Source organism: Alexandromys fortis, unplaced genomic scaffold (assembly GCF_014885135.2).
Source record: "Alexandromys fortis isolate MF-2015 unplaced genomic scaffold, M_Fortis_MF-2015_v1.1 scaffold_20, whole genome shotgun sequence".
In the NCBI taxonomy this organism is placed as follows: Eukaryota; Metazoa; Chordata; class Mammalia; order Rodentia; family Cricetidae; genus Alexandromys; species Alexandromys fortis.
Window position 1 is genome coordinate 4,964,338 of NW_026067903.1, and position 14,330 is coordinate 4,978,667.

The 14,330-nt window shown below is 41.8% G+C and overlaps 1 protein-coding gene across 5 annotated transcripts in view; it reads left to right on the top strand.

Annotated features, from left to right (window-relative positions):
- Positions 1 to 222: 222 nt before the first annotated feature.
- Positions 223 to 14,330, top strand: part of Tsga10 (testis specific 10) — a 91,306-nt gene continuing 77,198 nt past the window's right edge. The window contains exons 1-2 of one of the 5 annotated variants that reach the window (XM_050134690.1): positions 223 to 311; positions 8,648 to 8,776. Coding sequence is in view for 4 of the 5 variants with exons in the window: in XM_050134688.1 (XP_049990645.1) it covers positions 505 to 621; positions 8,648 to 8,776 (246 nt within the window). In the remaining variant the exon portion in view is untranslated. Of the gene's footprint in view, positions 312 to 447; positions 622 to 8,647; positions 8,777 to 14,330 lie in introns of those variants that run through there. The other 4 variants (XM_050134687.1, XM_050134688.1, XM_050134686.1 and 1 more) reach the window with 4 other exon arrangements.

Genomic DNA, 14,330 nt, shown 5'->3' on the forward strand with positions numbered 1-14,330 from the left:
CCGGCAGCTTCCGCAAAGGCGCGGGCTAGAGGATGGTTACTAGGAGACGGGACGCACGGGTCGGCCATCTAGGCGCTGCGTGGGCGTGCGCCTGCGCGGCGCGGATGGGCCAGGACAAGGCCTCTGGTCGGAGCCCTAGAAAGGCGGGCCGGCCGCTGTACACGTCGCTACGTGCTCCGGTGCGCGCGCACGATTTGTAGTCCCCGCGAGAGGGCGTGTCGAGCCAGGTACGCGTGCGCACGGGGGCTGGGGGCGCGCCGGACGGAAGCGGAGCGAAGGCGCCGGGGAGGTGGAAGGAGAGCCCCCCTCAGGTACAGAGCGTGAGGGCGGGGCGTCGGCCAGCCGGGAGCTAACCGCTCCCGCCCTCTTCCCTCAGCGCCCCGCCGGGCCTCCGCCTCCGCTGGGGCGGGGTCCACGGCGTGGGAAGGAGGAGTCAGGGGCGGAGGATGGAGGCCGGGGCCGGCTTAGATCTCCCGCAGGGCGGGAGGCCCGTCAGTAGCCGGGATGAGCTCCGAGGAGCGCGATGGCCTGGGAGGCCGGGGGAGGGCTCCAGAGCTCCAGGTAGAAGCCGAGGAGGTGCACCGGGCTAGAGGAGAGCCCCTCCGGGGCGGCTGCAAGAGGGTGGGGAGAAGTGTTGGGGTCTGATGGTGGCCCGGGGTGGGCCGTGGGGGTGGGGGGTGGCGACGGCCTCCTGGAGCAAACCTTTCTGTGGAGTTAAGGATTGAGCCCAGTTCCTATGGTGACCGCTTCGCTTCCTGCCTCAGCTGGGTGTTGGGAGACACTGTTTTGCTTAGAGACAGTGGGGTCAAGCTGAGGCTCTTGGAAGCTCAACCTGTCTTTTCCCGACCCCTTGTCCCCTCAGTCTCTTCTTTATAGACTGGGAGGCAGGTGAAGGCGGAGATTGAGATTTTGCATGAAAATCTCATAATTTCTCTTAGAGTTTTGCATAGAGAAAAGGCAGGATAGGCTGGCTTTTGTTGGAAAAGTTATTTACGTCTCAAATAGGTGGCTGTCGTGTACTTGATTACCTAAAAATGCCGAAGTACGTGTACATAATTATATATGTGTTTGTATATAACCTTCAGTCAAGGATTTAGACTTTAAGAAAGTTTGCACCAGTGACGGTGTTCTGTGTTTTCTTATCGCGCCCTTCCCTGCAGATTTGCGTGTCCCATGATATTCGTTGATTTAAACTTATTCTACCAGTTTCAGGGTTTCGAGTACATTTTGTCCACTTCAGGAAATTAAGCCACAGTAATTTCAAAGTAGAATAGGTTATTTGTTATTATAAAGGGCAGTTACCACATTTGACTCTGCTTCAAGAACAAAACACAATTGTTTTTTTAATTGAGCATTGCACTAACTCCTTCGATCTTAATTATTGAGAAAGAGATAAGAAGATAAATACTACATCCAATATTTCTTTCAAACGCTAACCCTTGATATTATTTAATAAAACTTTCAAAAACATGTTTTACTTATTTTCCAAAAGAAGAATCATGGTTGTAGCCCAGAATATAAACAGGCATAGAAAGTCTCTGGGTTCTGTTATCTGCCTTCTGCCTAGTTTGTTTGAAAACAATTCGATTTTAAAGTCCTCCACAAGTGGAGGCCACTAGAACAGTTGTTATTAATTCCCTCACGGGTCACAACCCTTCGCTCCCCAGATTGGCAGTGTTAGCCATTTTCTTGCTTGCCTTAATAGTTCGATCATCATCTTATGTGAATACACACCTCATAGTCTGCCTTGTTACAGAACTTTATAGAGTTGGAACAGGTATTCTACAGCTACTTTAACTCAACACTTAAAGAATTTATCCTTGTCGGGCGGTGGTGGTGCATGCCTTTAATCCCAGCACTTGGGAGGCAGAGGCAGGTAGATCTCTGTTAGTTTGAGGCCAGCCTGGTCTACAAATCGAGTTCCAGGACAGCCAGGGCTAAACAGTGAAACCCTGTCTCAGAAAACTTAAAAAAAAAAAAGGAAAAAAATTATCCTGATAGTTTGCGGGTTGATGTTCAATTGTAAAAGTATCCCATGATTTACTGTTTGTGGATATTAGGACTTTAAAATTGTTTTTGGCGATACTCTTTGCTAGGGTTATGGATATTAAAATATATCCACCTCGTGTTTTGAAGGAAGGGTGGGTCTTCTTGTTTTTAGTTACCACTGTTAGTCTTAGTCTTAAATTACTAAATCCCTTTCATCCAGAAAGGCCTTGGGAAAACAACTAACTCCTTCCTTGTGTTTCTGAGAGGTCTCGATTCACACTACCTCTCCAAAGGTCTTAGTTTCATGCTGCGTTGAGGAGATAAATTGATTCTTTACTCTAGAGACTGCATTGTAGAAAGGAGAAGAGCTTGGAGGTTGGATCGGAATCATTAGAAAGTTTTGTTGTTTTGGTTTTCTTTGTTTTTTAAACCGTAAACTTTTGGAGAGAATCATAATTAAAAGAAAATAAAAACTTAACCTAGTTTAGCTTTTGCAGAACCAGATTTCAGAATTGAATAGAAAACATTCCAGTATTTTCAATTATTCTGTCAATATAATAGACATTTTCCAAATATATAATATGTATTTCAGTTTGTTTATGTGTTATGTGTGTGCTTGTGTATGTGTTATATGCACGCGTATATATGTATGTATGTGGAGGCCACAAGTTGATACCAGTTTCTTTTTTTCCTCAGTCCCTCTCTACCTGATTTTTGAGGTAGTGTCTCTCACTGAGCCTGGAGCTGTTTAGTTTAGCTAATCTGGCTGCACAGCAAGTCCCAGTGGTCCTCTAGTCCCTTGCTTCTCCAGTACTAGGATTACAGGCACACATTCCATTGCTGTGCTTAGTCTTTTTACGTGATATATTTTTAACGAATTTATAAAAGTTATGTACAAATAGTCTGTTTCATGATGGCATTTCATACATATTCATTGTATCTTGATCCTATATGCCTCCTTATCCTTCTCAACCTTTCCAACCCCCCCCCCCCCGCCCCCCCCCCATCAAGACAGGGTTCCTCTGTAGCTTTGGAGCCTGTTCTGGAACTAGCTCTTGTAGACCAGGCTGGTCTCGAACTCACAGAGACCCACCCGCCTCGGTCTCCTGAGTGCTAGGATTAAACGCGTGTGCCACCACCACCTGGCCTTTTTGATATTTTTAAACATAAAATCTTAACTTTAAAGTCCCACTAGATAGGAAGTCCTCAGATACTTTACCCCTTGTTTAAAATTAACTTATCTGTTCTTCTTATGCTGTGTCACAGTATAGAACACATTGTTTACCTGGATTTCCTCATTTCTTCATCCCTTTCCCCCTCTACTAATCAACAGTAATTTATGTCTTGTTTCTATGCTGTAGGTCTTCATCACTTGCATAGACTTTAGGGAATTCCTTTTCTTAAAAAAAGTCATATTTGTGTGTGTGTATGTGTGTGTGTGTGTGTGTGTGTGCATGTGTGTGTATGCGTGTGTATGCGTGTTTATGCCTGGCTGCTTGCTTGCCACAGTATGCACATGGAACAGGGCACATGTGGAAGTCAGAGGGCAGCTTGTGAGAGTTGGTTCTATCCTTTCATTATATGGGTCCTGGGGATCAAACTCAGGCACAAGTGCCTTTACCCATTAAGTCATCTCACTGGCCCTAGCTTTAGGCAAATATTGAAGTGGTTATGTATATTAGGTTAGATATCACTTGTCAGAAATGCTTAAGATTGGCTGAGCGGTGGTGGCACATGCCTTTAATCCCATCACTCGGGAGGCAGAGACTGGAAGATCTTTGTGAGTTCGAGGCCAGCCTGGTCTACAGAGCAAGTTTCAGGACAGGATCCAAAGCTACACAGAAAAATCCTGTTTTGAAAATCAAAGAGAGAGAGGGAGGGGGGGAGAGAGGGAGAGAGAGAGGGAGAGGGAGNGGGAGAGGGAGAGGGAGAGGGAGAGGGAGAGGGAGAGGGAGAGGGAGAGAGAGAGAGAAATGCTCAAGATTAGAAGAGTTTGGGGACTTTAGGATATATCATGTACGTGATACTTCCCAGGGATGGAGGCCAAATCTAAACAGGTCATTCATCTATAGGTAACTTTATGTAACACTTTTGGTGCACCATATTTTTGACTTTGGCTACTCTAATGAGGTCAGGTATGGAATTTTTCATTTGTAGCGTCATGTTTCTCAGAAAGTTAGAATTGGAAGCATTTCAGTTTTGACTTCAGATTAAGGATGCTCAGCTATTATTTGCATTTTCTTAAGAGACCCAGTGTTTGATTCTGAAAGGGGTCTCTTGAAAAGAGTGAAGCATGCTTTTCTTCTTTTGGCAGTGTACCGACCACAACCTTAGTCTTCCTCTGACTTTTATTCTGTCTGATTGGTTCTTGCAATTGTGCTGATTAAAAGCTTACATTATATATTTTGATTTTAATACTTAATTAATTTATTAGTCTTCAGGTTTGCTTTCACCTCACAACAGAAATGGCTTTGTTTAATCAAAATTCATTATTTTGAAAATGTTTTATTAACTCTAAATATTTTATTTGGCAAAGACAAATGTTTCATAGAGCAACTTTGTGGTGGACATTTTTTAAAACATAGCAGCCAGACAATAGCCTAGACATCTTGGAATTTGTTTTTTGTTTTTGTTTTTTTCGAGACAGAGTTTCTCTGTAGCTTTGAAACTCACTTTTGTAGACGAGGCTGGCCTCAAACTCACAGAGATCTGCCTGCCTCTGCCTCTCAAGTACTGGGATTAAAGGTGTGCGCCACCACCGCCCGGTGACATCTTGGAATTTATAGAAAGAAATAGACAGTAAACAGGTGAACAAATAAATAGTGTGATTTCAAGAGTGACGAGTGCAATTAGCCTAAGTAGAGAGTGGTCAAGAGAGAACCTCCTTTAGGAAGTCAGGGAAGAAAATACTTTTTAACATTTGAACCAATGAGCAGAGGTTGAGATGTCAGCCAGGAAAAGGCTAAGGAGAGACTGTTCTCTGTGGGACTGTAAGGAAAAATGGGAAGAGAGCATGAAGTCAATGGGAGTGGAGCACATTCTAGTTCATTTTGCACTACTGTAGCAACACACTGTATGCTGGGTGGATTGTAAACAGCAGATATTTAATCCTAGCAGTTCTGCAGCCTGGGAATTCTTAAGATCATGGCAGCAAAAGATTTCCTGTCTGGTGGGGGTCAGTTTCCTGGTTCATAGATCCCTTACTGTTTCCTCATGGCACAAAGTGGGAGAGAAGACTGAGGCCTTTTCTATCAGGGTAATTAATCATGGCCTCGTTTGTTTATTTTGGTTCTAGGAATTAAACCTAGGGCTTTAAGAATGCTAAGCGTGTGTTCTGGGAGCTAGGATTTCATCATATGAACTTGAGGGACTTACAGTTTTTCAGATCAGAGCAACACATTAAAGGAACAGAAAGATAAACAGTAAATCTGATTGATAAATGAAGGAGAAAGTATTAGATCTTTAAAGAGAACGCAGGGACCAACTAGTACAGGGTCTTTAGAAGTGTGGATTTTATCCCAGTTGCAATAGAAAGCCATTGGAGTATTTTTGATCAGCCTGTCAACATTTTAAAGGATTAACTTGATTTTAGGGTAAAGAATAAGTTTTATGGAGCAGGAAGACCAGTAGGAAACTTGCAGGTGTGGGAAAGGTCTCAGATGTTCTTAGAAAATTTTCACTTTTTTAAAATTATACTTATTTTTATTTTATGTGCATTGGTGTTTTGCCTGCTTGTATGTCTGTGTGAAAGTGGAATTGGAGTTACAGACAGCTGTGAGCTGCCATGTGGGTGCTGGGAATTGTACCCTGGTCCTCTGGAAGAGCATTTAGAACCTTAACCATTGAGCTATCTTTCCAGCCCCAATTCTCACTTTTTAAAAAAGATTTATATATGTATTTTATGTATATGAATGCCCTATTTGCATGTATTCCTGAATGATAGAAGAGGGCATCAAATCCATTACAGATGCTTGTGAGCCACCATGTGGTTGCTGGGAATTGAACTCAAGGCCTCTGGAAGAGCAGCCAGTGCTCTTAACCACTAAGCCATTTCTCCAGCCCCCAAATTCTCGGTTTAATACAATGAATGACTTGATCCAGAAAGAGAATATTACTATTCTAAATGATGTAATTTCTTAGATACTGATAAGTAAAACGCTATGGAGTAGTGGGGCTACTATGCTAACCTGGAAAACTTAGAGCATTTGTTCTAAGTTAGATGTACACTAATTAGTATACACTTGTACAGTAGATGTGCATCTGTACGGTAAGTTTCTAGCGATGAAATTATTTGAATGGAAGCTATATGTATACTTCTAGTGTTAATATATTTGCATAATTGATTTCCATAAACTATCATTTTATATTACCACAAATGATTTATAGGTATGATAAGTTAGATATTCTAACATTTGAATCTGGGGAGATGGCTCATTGGATAAGAGTGCTTGCTGTGTAATCCTGAGGACTTGAGTTTGAATCCCAAGCATGTCAAGGTGATGGCTAAAAGGTGTCTTCAGAATTATTTTAATTCATATCACATCTCACTAAAGCAGTAGTTCTCAACCTTCCTAATGCTGCGACCCTTTATTACAGTTCCTCATGTTGTATTGGCCCTAACCACAAAACTATTTTGTTGCTACTTCATAACCATAATTTTGCTACTGTTATGAATCATAATGTAAATATATGATATGCAGGATGTCTGATATGTGGCCCTTAAAGGGGTCATGATCCACAGGTTGAAAATCACTGTTCTTAAAGGTATTGTTGAATGTTTATGTAAATATTCATATTCATTTTTCAATTTTTCTGTTAGGATATTTCTTTTGCCCTTTTATTTATAGAAATTGTAAATGTTTTGGATAAAGTATCCCCTTATGGATGGCTGGCAAAAGCTAACATGGAACTAATGGCTAACATACTTGACAGACAGAGGTTTGGAGGTAACACTCTTTGTTTGCTACCAACTCATGTTTCTTCAGGAAAGTGATAGGCTAGAGCATGTGTCTTTTAAAAAGCATACTCAGTATCATAGTTTTATGTGGAAAACAGATAATTTTTTTTCCTTTTTTAATTTTGGGGATTGTATTTTAATTATAATAGTTCCCCTTTCCCTTTCCTCCCTCCAAAGCCTCCCATATTTCCTGCCCAGCTCTCCTTTAAATTCATAGTTTCTTTTTATTATCAATTTCCATTACGTGTGTGTACACACACACACACATATATTCAAATTTTAACCTGTTGAGTCCATATAATGTTACTTGTGTATATGTGTTCAGCACTGCAGTTTGGCACCGGACAACCAATTGTTGGCTGTTCTCTAGGGAATACCACTCTCCTGCTCCCAACTTTACTCAGTTGCCTGTAGTTCTGTGTCGTGTTGACACCTCACTGGCTTTTCTCTGTCCAATTTGGCATGTTTGTTAGTGTCTTCCTTGTTCAACTCACACTTAGGTGGTCACATTGGTGAGACTTTGTGGGTGTGACTTCTGATGTTATTAGGAGACACCATCTCACAGCAAACTCCCTGATTCTCTGGCTCTTACAATCTTTCTGCCCCCTTGTCTGCAATGTGTGGGAGTGTTTTGTAGTTGTATCCATTGGTACTGGGCTCCACAACTCTGCATTGCTTGGTTGTGGTTTTCTGTAGTGGTCTCCATCTGATGTAAAGAGAAATTTCCTTGATGTGGGGTAAGGATTACACTTATCTGTAGCTGTAAGGACAGATGTTTATAGATTGTTGTTAGGGATTATGTTGGTTTAGTAAGTTAGTAGTAGATGAATAGAATTAGTAGATTCTCCTCTAGTAATCATGATTTCACTTGCATTGATTAGTTATCTAGGTTTTCAGTACCAGTCATGGTATCTCTCTTGTTGAATGGGTCTTTTGTTTTGTTTTTAAAGTTTTGTGTGTGTTATAGGAAGCTGCTTGTTCATTTCCTGGCTGCCCAGACTCCCGAAATAACCACACCGAAACTGCATTAATTAAATCACTGCTTCACCTATTAGTTCTAACTTCTTATTGGCTAGCTTTTATATATTAATTTAACCCATTTCCATTATTTTATATTTTACCATGAGGCTTGTAGCCTACTGGCAAGGTTCCAGTGTGTCTGTCTCTGGCAGAGGCTCCATTACTTCTCCCTGACTCCGCCTCCTTTCTTCTATCATTCAGTTTAGTTTTCTCCACCTAGCTCTACTCTACTGTATCGTAGGCCTAAGACAGTTTCTCTAACCAATGGTATTTGAGCACACAGAGGGGAATCCCACATCATGTGTGTATTTGTGTGTGTCTGTTCGAGCATGAGTACATGTGTGCATGGGTACACACAGCAGCAGAAGGAGACATCAGGTCCCTTGGAGCTGGAGGTATTTGTGAGCTTCTCTCCTCCCCATGTGATTGCTGGGATCTGAGTTCCAGTCCTCTGATTAAGCACTCTTGACTACTGAACTATCTTACTTGTCCCAGGTTTTATATTATAAATTCTTAACAATGCATACTTGGTAAACTCTGCTCTACTGATGGGAAAGGTAAAAACAATAGAAAATATAAATTAAATAGAATGCTAATAAATTTCAAAACTTACTGCTGTAAAAAGTCAAAGCTCTGTTTTAAATGGAATGCCTCTCCATTATCTTTTATTCTTTCTACTAGGTTACCACCAAAGAACATCAATTTGGTCTCGGGGCTCCAGTTTCTGAAGCTGGAAAAAACCAGAATACTCTCCAACTAGAACAAGAAGTGAGAACCCAAGATAGATTCATCTCGACACTGAAATTACAGGTTAGTCTTAGTTTATGTATTAATACATACTTTTCTTAATTTTAAAATTAATGTAGTTTAAAATGCATTTTAAAATAAGAAAATGAAGGACAAATAATTAATTCAAAGCTTGTTTAAATCTAAGGATTCTAAAATTCAGTTTTTATAACCACTTTGATGTGGTAGGTTCAGAGTTACTGAGAAAACTATGTGGTATCAATTTTTTTTTTGTTTTAAGGCAGGATCTTGCTATGGAGACCAGATTGGCTTCCAATTTAGTAATCCCTTTGTATCAACCCCATAAATTCTGGGGTTACAGGAATGAGGCCATGCCAGGCAGATCAGCTGTTTTTTAATGCAGCATCTTACTTATCTATTTTCAACCATGTAAAATAGTGGTCATTTCCATTGATATAGATTGCTGCTAAAATAACAGTGGTTAAATAATTTTGACATCTAGCTAGCAAATGACCAATAGGAGTTCTCTGAACTTTCAAGTTAATAGGGATTTGAAAATAGTGCTCTGTACTACAGGTTTGGGGTCATCTGTTCTGATGGTACCTGGCACGTCGTAAAATAAAGGTTCTTAAAACAGACCTTCTAGGGGCTGGAGATATAGCCTAATTGGGAGAGTATTTCCTAGCATGCACAGAGCCCTGGGTTTAGCCCCTAGCATCAGGTAAACTGGGCATAGTAGAACATGTCTGTAATCCTAGCTCACAGGAGGTAGAGGCAGAGGAGGATCAGATGTTCAAGGTAATCCTCAGGCTTCCCAGTGAGTTTGAGGCCAGCCAGGGCTACATGAGAATCTGTCTGGGGCCGGGGAGGAAGCAGGGACTTTGGGGAAGATAAAGTAGACTTACCATTGCCTTTCCTGTCTTCTGTTAAATACAGTTTCAGATTGTGAACATTATATATAAAACAGCATAACACTTTTTCCTTCTTTTTAAAAGATTTATTATATATACAATATTCTGCCTGCATGTATCCTTTTGGGCCAGAAGAAGGCACCAGATTTCATTATAGATGATTATGAGCCACCATGTATCTCATGGGAATTGAACTCAGGACCTCTGGAAGAGCAGCCATTGCTCTTATCTTCTGAGTCATCTATCCAGCCCCCCCTTTTCCTTTTATTAAACATAGATTCTTTTCTCATACAATGTAATTGAAATAGTTTCCCCTCTCTTTACTCCTCTTATTGCCTCCACACCTCCTCTCCCATCCAGATTCATTCCCTTTCTGTCTCATTAGAAAAGAACAGGATTCTAAGAGATAACAAACAACAACACATAACAAAATGCAATATGGTAAGATAAAACAAATACTATCTTTGTCTTGTTGGATAAGACAAACCAACAGAAAAATAAAAGAGCCCTGAGAGCAGGCACAAGAATCAGAGCCCCACTCATTCACACATTCAGGAGTCCCATAAGGACTAAACTAAAAGCTGTAGCATATGTGCAGGGAAGCTGGTGCAGACCAGTGTAGGCTCTGTGATTGCTGCTTCAGTCTCTGTGAGTTCTTTCCCTTTGTCTTCCCTACTCATCCTCTTATTCTTCTTCCTCTGGGTTCCCTGAGTTCTGAGGGGAGGGATTTGATAGAGACATCTGGTTTAGAGTTGTGTGTTCCAAGATCTCTGTTTCTCTATGTAATGTCTGGTTGTGGGTCTCTGTATTTGTTCCCATCTGCTGCAGGAGAAATCCTCTCTGATGACGGCCAAATACAGCACCAATCTATGAGTATAGCAGAATATCATTAGGAGCCATTTTATTGTTACTTACCATTGCACTAGGTTTCCATACCACCCTTCAAATGTCCTTAAATTATAGTTGTCTCTCCCCTCCTTCCCTCCCTCCCTCCCTCCCTCCCTCCCTCCCTCCCTCCCTCCCTCCGTTAATATCATCTCTCCTCTGCCTCCCTACCTTATACTCCTGGTGTCATACACTCCCCCCCATATCCCTCTTCTTGGCTCCATTCCATAAAATCTATTTCTTCTTCCCAGGGAGATCCATGTGTCCTGTCTAGTTCCTTCTATGCCTATCCTCTCTGGGTCTATGGATTATAGCTTAGTTATTATTTGTTCAATGGCTAATATCTAGAGATAAGAAAATATGTAAAGACTAAAGAATAAAGACTAGTTAGGGAGCCTCAACACAAAAAGAACAGCATGTTATAGTTCTTTTATTTTCTTTTCCTCAGTATATTCCAGAAAGACTTGTAGGCTAGCAACTTGAAGTGACAATAAGAACATGCAAAAAAAGATCCCAGAAGAGCACAAGACAGATGACTTTAAGATATTAGCTGCCTGCTCCCAAACAAGAAGATTAAAAGAAAACTACAGACTTTCCCTGCCAGCATAGGCCAAATAGAGTCTAGACTATAAACCTTGCCAGGCTGCGTCAAGGAGCCTCAGCTGTGCCTCTTCTCGATTCCATTTCCCTGCCTCTGCTTCTAGCAAGAGTGGTATCAAAGAAAACTGAGTAGGGAACCAAGACTTTAATTCCTATCAGGTAGTAGGGAGGTACGCAGTCTTCTGATGTCAGGAGAGACCACAGTGGGTACCCAGACATCTGCCCTTACCCTACAGAAAGAGGCACCTAATTGCTAGGGAGGTGTCAGAGCAGAGTCAGGACTTCACATGTCCTAACAAGGCCTCTCTTATGATTTAAAAATGGATTGTTCCCCCACAGGCTCTCTTTTTGAGTCTTCAGCTTGTGGTACTGTTTTAGGAGGTAGAACCTTTAGACGGTGGGACTTGGCTGGTGAAAGTAGCTCACTAGGGATTAGTCTTTGAAGGTTGTAACAGCCCATGGTTCCAGTTTGCACCTGCTTCCTGGCCCACCAATATGTGAACCAGCCCATTCTGCCTGTGTCAAGAACACTGGAGTAAGGCTGAATTAAAAAGGAATGAACTAATTTATTGAGTGGAGGAAATTTCAAATGTTCTTGTTTTTGTGGTGGTGGGAATCAAACCAGGGCCTTGTACATTTTAGGCAAGCTCTCTAGTCATTGAGCTATAGCTCCAGATGTTGGAAGAGGAAATTTCAAGATTGCATAATATGCAAGCTATGGCATGATTATTGCTTACTGTCTCCAGACGACAGCTTTTTTTTTCTTTTTTCTTTTAGTTTTTAGAGACAGAGTTTCTCTGTTCTCTGTGTAATGGTCCTGACTGTCTTGGAATTCTCTCTGTAGACCAGCTAGCCTCAACTCACAGAGATCTGCCTGCCTCTGTCTCTAATGAGTTCAGATTAAAGGCACCACCATCCAGTTGCATTCAGGCAGCTTTATAGAGAGGAACAGGAAGTAGAATAGAAAGATGTAGGAAACATGCATTTTGGGAGCATGCAGTGTGTTTAAAACTGCAGCAAAAGCAAGTGTGAACCAAGTGGCTATAACTGTAAAAGAGAGGAGAATGCTTGAAGAGAACCATTTACTTTGCATGGAACAACAGGAAATGTAGCATGAATTCTAATTGATCTTAGTAAATAGAACCTGGAGTCAGATATTAGTGGGGATGAAAGCTGAGAGATCAGAGGAGGAATGCAGCCAGCCACTAGGGAGACCTTTTACCTCTACTGAATCCCCAGACCAGAAGGGTGATCCTGTCCTCAGACTGCCTCCTCACACTGCATCCTCAGACTGACTGCTTCAGACTGCATTGAGTTCCTCTCTTCCCACCTTATATTCTTCTCTCCACCCGGCCATCTCACTCTTACTCCACCTCCCTAGTGCTGGGATTAAAACCGTAGGACTCCCAAGTATTGGGGTTAAAGGTATGAGCCACCACCACCTGACCTCTAGTGGTTTAGCTCTGCACTCTGGTCTTCAGACAAGCTTTATTTGTTAAAACACAAACAAAATGTCACTACAAGGAAAGGTGCCTTGAGGGTGAGATTCAACTCATGAAAGTCTTCAGGGTGTAAAACTGGAAACTTATTTGAGAGGATTTTCTTTAACAGAGTCTCAGGGGTGTCCTTTTAAACAAGGCAACCTAGGGAAGGATTTTCAGTGCACAGATATTCAAAGGCTACTCAAGCTGTGGTCCATTGATCCTAATTCTTGAGCTTGCAACAGAACATGGCATCATCTACATAATACTAATTTTGCATGCCTGCAGAATGAAGGAGTTCTAGTTATCTTGGGGAATTGCACCAATATTTTTGACAAAAGCCTGGGAAGCCAGGCAGTGTATAGCAGGATCAGATTCTCTGCAGGGAGTGGACTTTGCATGAAGCTTTCAGGGAGAAATCCAAGTGTGGTAGAGAACCCAAGATGTTGGAGATGTGAAGAATATGAGATATCTGCTGAGGAAAGCTGCAGCGTTGTCGATTTTGCACAAAAAGAGTGCTTGTGTACTATAGGCATCAGGGCATAGGTCAGAGCCGCCTAAGTCCTTTGGAGCTTATAGCGTGTTATGCATATACCAGATCCTAGGGATGAAGGACTCTAACCTGCTTCTTTTTAAGTACTTATATCATGAATTGAGTAAAAGCAGGGTTTCCTATCGGGCAAGCAGGGTATTCATGTATTTATTGATGATCCATTTGTTTTACATACCCACATGACAGCTGATCATTATATAAAGAACACATAATTCATGATATACTTTTTATGTTTCTTAGAAGTCAATGGAAAGGACAGGTAAATGATTTTTAGGCATTTTATAAAATACTAAGATAGGGCTGAGAATTATAGAACGAGTAGTAAAAACCCAGAGACAAATACTGGGGTTCAAGCTGAAGATCAGAAAAGCAAAGCAGCCAAAACACTAGAGAGTTCTTACCTCTATTCTCAGTGTGACTGCAGACTGAGCCCTGTGCTCCTGTCTCCTCTCATTTTATATTCATCTCTAGTGCTAGGATTAAAGGTGTGCACCACACCATCCAGCCTCTCTGACCAACTAGTGTGGCTGCTGGGATTAAAAGTGTGTGCCTCCACTGCCTGACTTGTATGACTGACTAGTGTGGCTAGCTTTGCATTCTGATCTTCAGTCAAGCTTTATTTATTAAAACACAAATAAAATATCACTATAGAGAAGTTAACTCAGTCAATAGAGTGTTTATACAAAGAACTGAGTTTAAACCACAGAACCTGTATAAAAGAAGCTAGGCATGATAGGTTTTGCTTTTAATTTCAGCTCTGGGGAGGTAGGCACAAGCATATCCTGGGGTTTGCTGGCCATTGAGAGACCCTGTCTTTAAAAAGCTAAAGTGGTTTTGGGTGGTGGCACACGCTTTCAATCCCAGCACTCAGGAGACAGAGGCAGGCGGATCTCTGAGTTTGAGGCCAGCCTGGTCTACAGAGCGAGTTCAAGATGCCCAGGGCTACACAGAGAAACCCTGTCCCCAAAACACTAAAGAACCACCCCCTCCAATCCAAAGTGTATAGTGCCTAAGAAATGACACTTAAGGTTGTCTTTGGCCTGCACACACATGAACACACATTTATACCACACATTCAAAGCATGAAGGAGAGTTGCTGAGGAGATAGCTCTGTAGGTAGAGGGTTTGCTATGCCAATGTGAGAAATGAAATGCTGGGTAGGCTGGCAGCCTTCCAGTAGCTGTGGT